Source organism: Clupea harengus, chromosome 23 (assembly GCF_900700415.2).
Source record: "Clupea harengus chromosome 23, Ch_v2.0.2, whole genome shotgun sequence".
NCBI classification, from domain to species: Eukaryota; Metazoa; Chordata; class Actinopteri; order Clupeiformes; family Clupeidae; genus Clupea; species Clupea harengus.
Window position 1 is genome coordinate 2844665 of NC_045174.1, and position 11139 is coordinate 2855803.

At 46.7% G+C, this 11139-nt stretch overlaps 1 protein-coding gene across 1 annotated transcript in view; it reads left to right on the plus strand.

The window, feature by feature from the left end:
- The first annotated feature begins 133 nt into the window (after nt 1-133).
- The window catches only part of abca5 (ATP-binding cassette, sub-family A (ABC1), member 5), a 30038-nt gene continuing 19032 nt past the window's right edge, over nt 134-11139 (plus strand). The window contains exons 1-16 of the mRNA XM_031561338.2: nt 134-348; nt 979-1146; nt 1451-1548; nt 2348-2574; nt 3502-3643; nt 4362-4550; nt 5511-5658; nt 6069-6240; nt 7032-7090; nt 7302-7412; nt 7742-7917; nt 8465-8584; nt 8866-9004; nt 9585-9675; nt 10202-10341; nt 10881-11000. Coding sequence (XP_031417198.1) covers nt 177-348; nt 979-1146; nt 1451-1548; nt 2348-2574; nt 3502-3643; nt 4362-4550; nt 5511-5658; nt 6069-6240; nt 7032-7090; nt 7302-7412; nt 7742-7917; nt 8465-8584; nt 8866-9004; nt 9585-9675; nt 10202-10341; nt 10881-11000 — 2272 coding nt within the window. The 5' untranslated portion in view covers nt 134-176. The remainder of the gene's footprint in view (nt 349-978; nt 1147-1450; nt 1549-2347; nt 2575-3501; nt 3644-4361; nt 4551-5510; nt 5659-6068; nt 6241-7031; nt 7091-7301; nt 7413-7741; nt 7918-8464; nt 8585-8865; nt 9005-9584; nt 9676-10201; nt 10342-10880; nt 11001-11139) is intronic.

Sequence of the window (11139 nt, forward strand, 5' to 3'; positions counted from 1 at the left end):
TTGCTAGGGTTTCTTGTGATTGTTGTGGCCAAAAGTGACTGAATTTGCTGCTGGAATTCTTGTGTGTGTGTGTGTGTGTGTGTGTGTGTGTGTGTGTGTGTGTGTGTGTGTGTGTGTGTGTGTGTGTGTGTGTGTGTGTGTGTGTGTGGTCGTCACAGGAGCTGATCCTCCCGCTGATGCTGTTGAGTCTGCTCATCCTCATCAGCACGCTCAACCCACACGTCTACTACGGCGGCGTGGGCACCACGGAGCTGGAGAGCGAGAACTACCTGTCACTCAAGGGCCTGGGCTACACCCCCATCACCAATGTCACCAATCACATCATGGAGGAGGTGGCGCAGGAGCTCCGTAAGTCAGATCGTCCACAGATGGGTTTGACCCCGGCAGGCTTCCATTGGCCCACTCTATTTTTGTTGATAGTGGTTTTGTCATAATAGTGGCTTCCTACTTATTTTACCTCTCTCTTTTTTCAAGAATGGAGGACCGTGGAGGACTTTAAAACATGCTTTTGCAGACTTAGAAATAGTCTTAATATATATATATATAATAGCAGTTTAGGCAATGAGGTTTTGAATTTTATTTGACTGATTCAAATACACAGCACATTTTGGAATTTGAATTGAAGTCAACGTTAGTTAGGTACAGTCGTGGCATCCTTTAGGTTAGCACCACATGCTTTCTGCCAAATTACAAGGCAGTAGACTAAATATGGTCCAGATCGTAATTATGGTATTGTGACTTCACAGTACCACAAATATGTCACGTGTGTGTGAACCAAGAAGGCAGTTGGGAGGATGTGGATTAGGATCTGAAGAATGAAACATTAAAATGCAAGAAATACATTGAGGCCCACGAGACCCAAAAACGTGCTTGGTTGTGTACTTCCTTGTTTGTTTGTTTGTTTGTTTGTTTGTGTTTGCAGTCTGGGGCAGTGTGTGTGCGGGGGCTATAACAGACCTGTCTGGCTGTTGTTTTTAGACATGCAGGATCGTCTGGAGATGTTCGCCAACGAGGAGGACCTGGAGAACGCCAGTCTGTACGAGCCCCTGGGTTATGTGGGGGTGGTCTTCCGAGACAACATGTCCTACCGGCTGAGGTTCCCCTACAATCAGCTGCCCTTACCCAGCGACTACACGGAGTCCATTGGTGAGGGGGACAGTAATCTGTGTTAAACTGTAATGTAATGTAACAAGTGTCATGTTTGGATTAGGCTGCATAGCAGATTTCAGCCTCTACAGAACGAGGTTAAAGTAATGTATTACTTTATCTATTAACATGCAGGTAAATGAATGTAGCCAAGTTTGAACTGTTTAATGATCGAGTAACAACATTGTGTCATTTTGGTTGATCTTGTTATGTAATAGTTTGGTCGAAAGACAAACAGGAAGGTCACATGTGTCTATGCTGCCTTATGTTATTGTTTCATTATTCTGCTCCTCTTCTTCCACAGCTAGTTGTTTTTCCAACTCTGTGAATTGCCGAGCCGCTAACTACTGGTACTCTGGGTTTGTGCGCCTGCAGACCCTCATTGACGCCACCATCATTCAGGTGAGGGGAAAGGTCAAAGGTCAAGAGCAAATCACACTCTCATGGCTCTCGGTTGCCTCGGCAATCGCACATGATTGACACCGACCTCTCTTTCCCTGTCTGCCAACACTACCCACTTCATGTTGATCAAGTGGCTTTGTTCATTAGTGTCTTTTAGGGCATATTCAGCTCAAAGTCTCTTATGCACAGTTAGCAAGTCAATGCTGATTCACACACTCTTTTGGTGTTTGGGGGGCTTGGAACAAACATCGCAGATCATTGAGGCAGATTTGCATCTTTGAATAGAAGGCAGTCTCATCTACAACCTCTTTACAAAGAACAACCTCTTTCTTTTTAAGACGGGAGACATAAACATTGCATGAGAGTGGTGGTAGCCTCGCCCCAGATAGCAAACTTCACTTCACTTTACTCTTTGCCTAGAGGAGAGTCAATACCCAAGAGATTATGGCCACAAATACACCTGTTTTTAAAAAGACAAAAGTGAGAGGCTTAACCAACCGACCAAACGTTATTCTCCCCACTAAGCCTAAGTCTCAGTTCCCTGTCCTTGCAGAAAAGCACAGCTGTGTCACTGCTAATGGTAATAGCACTGCCACTACTAAAACATGAGAAACAGATGCTACTACTACTTTGACTACTATTGGACAGTAGTAATACTACTGTGCTGCTGTCACATTTAATACCACTACTACTAGTACTGCCACTACTAAGACATGAGAAACGTCACACATTGAGAGGCAGATGATGTGTTGAGACTTGTTGTCGTTCTGACGCCCTCTCACCGTCTCCTGGGCCCCAGATGCAGACCAAGCGCTCGGTGTGGCGGGAGATGGACGTGCGGGTGGTGATGATGGGCCAGCCGGGCTCGGTGGAGGTGCAGAAGTTCCCGCACGCGCTCATCTCCATCTACCTGGTGCTGGCCTTCACGCCCTTCGTCTCCTTCCTCATCGTCAACGTGGCCGCCGAGAAGGAGCACCGCCTCAAGGACACCATGAGCATGATGGGGTTGTACGACTCCGCCTTCTGGTGAGCCACTCCCTGCTCTAGCGGGTCACTCTGCTGTGGGTCTGGGCCAGCACTGGGCCGGTTCTCCTGAACATCATTCCCATTAGGACCAAGCCCGTTCCAGAATCGGCTGCAATGTTTCACAGCTGGAAGCTGAAAAAAAAAGAAAAACTCGTACGACTTCTATATATGAGGTTGTGATGAAAGAAAGAAAGAAAAAAATCGCACATGATCGACACCAAACCTTTCTTGCCTTGCCTGCCATGTTGATCGAGTCGTGGCTTTGTTCATTAGTGTTCCGCCGGCTTTTACGGCATATGCAGCTCAAAGCCTCATGTGCAGTTAGCAGGTCAACGCTGATTCACACACTGTAATGAGGAGTGGGTTTGGAACAAACATCATGGTTCATTGGGGGTGGATTTGACGTTGTGCTGAAAGAAGAAATATTGCTATCGCAGTGCTGGCTGTGAAAATGATTGTTGGTAGCAAGCAACAGATGGTTGAAATAAAAAGTGGTGTTAGGTGAATAATAAATGAATACAGGCGTTAAGTAAATAATGAACTGATGTGGAGTGGTACTTGATGCTCGAGTGGCTTTGGTGAGGGAGGAGAGGCCACATGAGAGCTCTCTACAGCTGTGTGTGTGTGTGTGTGTGTGTGTGTGTGTGTGTGTGTGTGTGTGTGTGTGTGTGTGTGTGTGTGTGTGTGTGTGTGTGTGTGTGTGTGTGTGTGTGTGTGTGTGTGTGTGTGTGTGTGTGTGTGTGTGTGTGCGTGCGTGCGTGTGTGCGTGTGTGCGCTCGAGTGGCTCTGGTGAGGGAGGAGAGGCCACATGAGAGCTCTCTACAGCTCTCATGAAGTGCTGGCATATTTGGATTTTTTATTTTATATGACTCAATGTATGTGTGTGTGTGTGTGTGTGTGTGTGTGTGTGCGCGCGCAATCACTCAGGCTGTCATGGGGTCTGCTGTACGCCGCCCTGGTGACCACCATGTCCATCCTGATGGCGGTGATTTCCACCTGCACGTCCCTCTTCTACCACAGCAACTTCTTAGTCATCTTCCTGCTCATCTTCCTCTACGGCATCTCCTCAGTAAGTCACTCAAACACTCTCCATCATTAGATTTATAAATCATGCCTCAAACTAATTAACTAATTAGACAGATGATGTTCATATATATATATACACACACACACACACACACACACACACTCATGTCTGTGCCTGCAGCATTTTGAACCCAACCTTACAGGAAAAGTGTAAATTGGTGTTGTACATTTGAAAGATGTTTTCTTGGGGGAGCTGTTACATTCTGGTGCTCATGTTCCCTCAGCCCTTTCCCTAGCTGTCAGAAGTGTTAGCCCTGCGTTAGCGTTAGCGTAGTACCCTCAGCATCTCTGTGCGTCAGTGCCCAGGCAGAGATTATGTTCTTTAGGCGCTCATGTGGCTTGTTTCAGCGTCTGCTTTATGTGTCATTAGTCTGTAAGCTCCCACTTCTTGGCCGAGGTCAGAGCAGAGATGGGACTGTTTGGCAAAGATGAAAACAGGGAGATTTATAGGGGATGTGTTTTTATGGTGTAACGGGAAGCTCTTCGTAAAACACATAAGCTGTTTTATAATTATAATGACATAAAAATACTAATATATTTTCTAGAAGTTGTTTAGATATGAAGTTGATTTTTTATTTTTTTTTATTTTTTTTGGATTGGTTATTGTCTTCAGTAAACAAACTGTTTTCTCCAGCTCTGTAACATGTAAACACTCTCTGTTTTTTCCCCTTTTTTCTCCTTCTTTCCTCTCTTTCTGGCAGATCTTCTTTTCTTTCATGCTAACGCCACTCTTCAAGAAGCCCAAGTTCGCCAGCACGGTGGGCTCCATGCTGACGGTGGTGTTCGGCTGCCTGTCCCTCTTCACGGTGCTAATGAGAGACTTCCCCCAGTGGCTAGTTTGGCTCCTCTGCCTGCTCTCCCCCAGCGCCTTCTCCATCGGCATCGCCCAGGTAACGCGCCATGTCGCCGTGGCAACCCTCCGCCCCCCCCTCTCACACACACCCACCCACACACCCAAGCGTAACCCTGGCGACAGACGGTACTGTGGAGGCGAGAGAGAGAGGTGAGTAGTTGGGGGGCCCCCCTCGGTGACTGGTGATGGCAGCCGTTAGATTTATTGGTCGCATGAGATGCGGCGAGGAAGCGTAGTTTGTCTTGGCCGACCTCCAGAACGTTGTTTGTACAGTGAGTTGTTTATGAGTTTATAGCCATTCCGCTGCGAGAGTGAAGGCTTTTAACAGATGGCTTATAGCAGAACCTCCTGTCTGTTTGGACCACTTAAAGCTTTATATCTGTGCCTCTACATCGCCTCCTTCACCCTGTAGCCTGGGATGTAGAGCATGTTGTGATGGAGCTGGAACCCATTTATAAATCAAAGCCTTTTAAACTGAACACCCAAGCAAAACTAGGGGGACTATATGATATCTATAATGTAGGGTTCGGGTATGAAATTATCATATTGCGTATGCATTTTGTGCATGTATTATGCTGCACTGTAATACTGGAATCTTATTATTTTTTTATTTTTTTTATTATGCCTTTAGAATTACCACCCAGAATGGCAAACGGTGTGTTTAAGTGGTTTTGGATGATAGAATCCAGTTAGAGACCAGACAAATGTGAATGCCTCACTCTTCTCTCAGCTGTTCACCTGTCCTTCTGCCGGTGGTTTACCTGTTGAAACAGTGTTGTTCCTGATCAGTTGTAAATACTGATGCCTTGTTCTTTCTGTAGGAAACATACCTAGATAGGTCCGTAAAGGTGTAAATCTTGTGTAGGGGGTGTACCTGCATAAGTCTGATCTCTGATCAGGTGTAAATCCTTATGCCTTGCTCTTTGTGTAGGTGCTATACCTGGATAAGTCTGATCTCTGTTCAGGTGTAAATCCTTATGCCTCGCTCTTTGTGTAGGTGGTGTACCTGGAGGCCCAGGGCGACGGCGCCATCTTCTCCACGCTGACCAACGGCCCTCACGCCCTGTACGTGCCCCTGCTCATGCTCTTCCTGGACTGCATCCTCTACCTGCTGCTCGCTGTCTACCTGGACCAGGTGCTGCCAGGTAACGCCACTGTTGCAGGGATGCGTGTGTGTGCTCTTTAAGGGTGCTTCATAGAGACTGACTGACTGAGGAACCCTTAACCGTACTGATACATGCCAGTGATATGAAGTTCTGTGTTCCATTCATTTTTCTATTAGGGGTAGGCGATGGTGATGTAGACCAGCAAATTGGTGCGAAAAAGTTGGGAAAGTCAGATCGTTTGTTGTCGTCTCTGAAAATGGCAGATATATGGCGTTGTTTGGCCATTTATTCATGTAAAAAGAACATCTTGGGGGACCTCGTACAATTACAGTTCCGACATAAAGACAACTGACTGGATGGTCTACTAGTTGATATATTTTCAACTGACTAAGCATCCAAGAATGCTTAGAAAAAAATTGAAATCATCTTATTTTGTCCTCGTTGTCAAGGTGAATTTGGCATGCGGCGCTCCATCATCTACTTCCTGAAGCCGTCCTATTGGTCTCAGCGCAGGAAGCACTACGTGGAGGTGAGCTCGGTGTACGAGGCGGAGGTCAACGGGGCGACTATGGGAGACGAGTCCATCGAGCCCGTGTCCCCCGAGTTCAAGAAGGCCATCAGGTAGGACACCAAACCCCACTGTCACATCAAACCCCTCTCATGGACTTTTATTGTATATCAGATCTGATTTATTTAAAAGAGAAATTACACGGACGCTTCAAGTGGATGGTTAAATTATGACTTGTGGCTTAGACCTGTTATCCTACCATGTTCCATATAACCATATTTTCACATTTCTATGACGAGCAAGACTAGGCCATCCTGTCAATCAAGCTATACTTAAAAACAAAAATGCATCTTCCCTTCTATCAATGAACTCTTGCTGACTTGCAGTCTGTAGACATTTACTGCAGGACAGCTGTCCTTGCCTCCTGTCTCTTGACTGACACTAATGGTTATCTACCTGCTTGGCAGCTTTCGTCCTACTTTTGTCCTGCAGAAAATTGAGGGGTTGTGTAGGATGATGTCACCTTCAAAACAATCTCGGAATGCTCTGATTTGGCTCAGTGTCCCCAGATTACTTCACACACACACACACACACACACACACACACACACACACACACACACACACACACACACACACACGTGCGCACTTGTTCTCTGTCTGTCACGATCACACTTACACCACCTCCCCTGGGAGAGTGGTAGGGCTGAGCGGCTGCAGTCATTTTGGAAATAAAGCACTGACTTCATAGAGACGATGAGCTGTGCAACTAAATCCAGCAGAAGCTCCAAGACTAATGCCTGGGCTGTGTGCCAAACAGTCATTTAATATCCATCACTGACCCTCGTCTGTGTGTGTTTGTGTGTGTGTGTCGGAATCTGTTTGCTTGTTCCCATCCTGCCAGGATTAATAACATCCGTAAGGTCTACAAAGAGACAGACAGCACAGTGGAGGCTTTGAGGGGTGAGTATTTATTATTTTAATATTTATATTTCCCTTTTCCAAAACACACTCAAATAAAAGCTTAATCTCTCATATCATACACTTTTTTTGTCTCTGTGGCCCTGCCGATGTTTTTGGTATGGCCGTGTGCGCGTGTGTGTGCGTGTGCGTGTGTGTCTGTGTGTGTGTGTGTGTGTGTGTGTGTGTGTGTGTGCGTGTGTGTTGTTGACAGGCTTCACCTTTGACATTTACGAGGGCCAGATCACTGCCCTGCTGGGCCACAGTGGAGCAGGGAAGTCGACCCTCATGAACATCCTGTGTGGCATCTGCCCCCCCACTGAAGGTGAGACTACTGACCCACTGCTTTCACTTTGGGCTTGATCTAAAAATATGTCTGTCTGTCTGTCTGTCTGTCTGTCTGACTGACTGTCATTTTGGGATGGTGGAGGGGATCATCAGCTCAGTGATGCATTGTTTTGCATACACCATACATTTACATGATATTAATCGAATGTTGTGATGATGATGATGATGATGCTAATAATGCTAATGATGCTAATGATGGTGATGATGGTGATGATGATGATGATGATATTAATGAGGGTAATGCTAGTGATGGTGGTGATAATGATGATGATGGCGGTGATGATGATGATGATGCTTTGTCTCCAGGCTCGGCCACCATCTACGGCACGCCAGTGGCAGAGATCGCGGAGGGGGCGGAGATGAAGCAGTTGGTTGGCATCTGCCCGCAGTTCAACATCATCTTCGACGTGCTCACCGTGGAGGAGCACCTCAGGATCTTCGCTGCCATCAAAGGCATCCTGCCCTCCAACATAGACGCTGAGGTGTGTGTGCGTGTGCGTGTGCGTGTGCGTGTGCGTGTGCGTGTGCGTGTGTGTGATGTGTGATGTGTGTGTGTGTGTGTGTTAGTCCCTTGCGCTCTGATGGCTTGGATGGCAGCATAGAAACTTTTAAATACCTACTCAAAATGAAGAGAATACAACTGTTTATGAGGTATTAATTGTTTGCAATAAACGTCCATGATTTGTGTATCTGGGATAGAGGTCTGGGCAGGATGGATTTTTCAGTCGGGCTTCCGCATAGATCCTGTCCCGCTCCCACACCACTGTGTCCCTGTTCCCACACGACTGTTGCTTCTATTAACGGCCAAGCTGATTTTCTGCCTTTGTGTAATCACAACCACTTTGTGCAATGTCTCAAACATACAGAAATGCAACATAATTAATATAACTCGCCTCAAAATTTGAAGCACTTTAAAATAGTGTTGAACACATTCATATTTAATTATATTAATTGATTTCCCCCGTTCATTGAAGTGAAGCATGTGGTTTAATTTGTCGGTACGTGTTTGTTGTCCCTGTTCCCCATCAGGTCTCTAAAGTGCTGAAGGATCTGGACTTGGAGAAGATCATGGATGCCCAGGCCAAGAACCTGAGTGGTGGCCAGAAGAGGAAGCTGTCTGTGGGCATCGCCATACTGGGAGACCCCAAGGTGATCATGTGTGAATGTGTGTCCCTTGGTTATTGTGTGTGTGTGTGTGTGTGTGTGTGTGTGTGTGTGTGTGTGTGTGTGTGTGTGTGTGTGTGTGTGTGTGTGTGTGTGTGTGTGTGTGTGTGTGTGTGTGTGTGTGTGTGTGTGTGTGTGTGTGTGTGTGTGTGTGTGTGTGTGTGTGTGTGTGTGTGTGTGTGGCTACATGTACTGACTGTAATGTCACAATGTGTGTGTGTGTGTGTGTGTGTGTGTGTGTGTGTGTGTGTGTGTGTGTGTGTTAGATCCTGCTTCTGGATGAGCCCACTGCAGGAATGGACCCCTGCTCACGGCACCAGGTCTGGTCCCTCCTGAAGAGCCGGCGTGCGGGCCGGGTCACCGTCCTCAGCACCCACTACATGGACGAAGCCGACATACTTGCCGGTAACCCACACTCCTCTCTCTGTTTACCCTATCCATCTGTCCTCTTCTGCAGCCCACACTCGTCTCTCCGTTTACCCTATCCATCCGTCCTCTTCTGCAGCCCACACTCCAGACAGCCTACCTCTCCTACCCTCCTCTCCTCACACCTTTCCAGAGCTAGGGTAACTAACCAGAGCTAGGGTATCTATCCAGAGCTTGGGTATCTATCCAGAGCTAGGGTATTAGGGTATCTAACCAGAGCTAGGGTATTAGGGTATCTATCCAGAGCTAGGGTATTAGGGTATCTAACCAGAGCTAGGGTATTAGGGTATCTATCCAGAGCTAGGGTATTAGGGTATCTAACCAGAGCTAGGGTATTAGGGTATCTATCCAGAGCTAGGGTATTAGGGTATCTAACCAGAGCTAGGGTATCTATCTTTAGCATCTGTAATCTGTGTATCTATTGGCAGTAAATTGATGGTGTATCCTCTCTCTCTCTCTCTCTCTCTCTCTCTCTCTCTCTCTCTCTCTCTCTCTCTCTCTCTCTCTCTCTCTCTCTCTCTCTCTCTCTCTCTCTCTCCCCCTCTTATCTTCCCTGCAGATCGTAAGGCGGTGATATCTCACGGCCAGCTCAAGTGCGTGGGCTCGTCGCTGTACCTCAAAACCAAGTGTGGCGTCGGCTACAACCTCAGGCAAGAGCGCTTCATGAATATTCCTGCGCTAACGCTCTTTCATGTGCTCCGCTGTTGTTTGGGAGCCTCCTTCCCCCGTTGCTCTTCCCAAATCCACTCGATAACGAGAACAAGAACGAGAACGAGGAGGCAGCTCACACAACCCTCGGTTACACTTCCGCTTATTCAGCACATGCAGAGCTCAAGTCCTGCCTAGTCAGGAATATCGAACGCCACCGGTTCACTTTTGAAGGTTCCCTATAGGGCTTTGCTTATGGAGGGCTGTGTGTGGTTCTCTGACTGTTTCTTTAATGGTCTGTCAACCAGTTGGTAGATTGCGCCTTTTGTTATAAAATCTTGAAGAAAACTTTTTTTTCTTTCTTCACACAGTCTTATTGAGCCATCTGTGCCGGTTGGCTATGCATGGTATATAGACAATAATGCTTGATGGCAATGTGGCAGAGCTGGCAGAGCTAAGAAAAGCACATAATTAACGGTCTAATAAAGGAAAAGGGAATCTTTAACTGAGTCTTTTAAACTGCTGCAGGATGTCGTTGGGCGAGGGGTGTGAGGTGGACGCCATCGCATCGCTGGTGAAACAGCACGTCCCCAAGGCACAGTTGTCACGGCAACAGGAGGCCGAGCTCACATTCACGCTGCCCTTTGAAAGCATGGACACTTTTCCAGGTGAGGTGCCACGCCGCATTAGCATAGCTCCAACTGTCTGCAGTGTCCCTAATGGAACATTTCACTGAAAGGTTTTTTTATTTGTGTTATTTTGGCATTTATTTAATGCATGTGACTTACCTGGAAAGCACATATGTAAAAGGTTTTAATGAGAGTTGCTTTGTTTCAAGACGACCACGGTTGCCATGGTAACAAATGACTAATTTATTTCTCTGTAGTCATTAACATGCTTGCTGATGGCATGTGTCCTCTGCTGAAGGTAGCATAATAGACCCAATAACACCCAATAGCTCCTGTAGTTTATCTCGAATAACCTAGATCTGACTAGGCTATATAGACCCAACTCATAGGAACGCCAACTCCCTGCTTCAGTATTTTAAGACTTAATCTCTAATCAGTCATCAAGGAAATGGCCAAATAGCATAATGGGTGCAGTGTAACACGCTGTTTAGTCTGCATGGTTAAGGAATCGGCCACACTCAACATGGTAGTAAGGTCTGGACATGGCCTGTCGACCTTACCTGAAACATTTCCCGCAGGTCTGTTTGCTGAGTTAGATTGTCGGCCCGATCTGGGCATCATCAACCACGGCGTCTCCATGACCACGCTGGAGGATGTGTTCCTGCGTCTGGAGGCGGAAGCTGAGGTGGACCAAGCAGGTAAGGAGTCAGAGGTCAGGTCAAAGGTCACAGAAGAACCTTGTGAGCCTGCTGACTAGAAAGGTTGTAAAAACTTATGGTTGAAATAATACAATTAAAATAATTTCAAATGTATCGTCTTGTTGCTGAATTATTATTC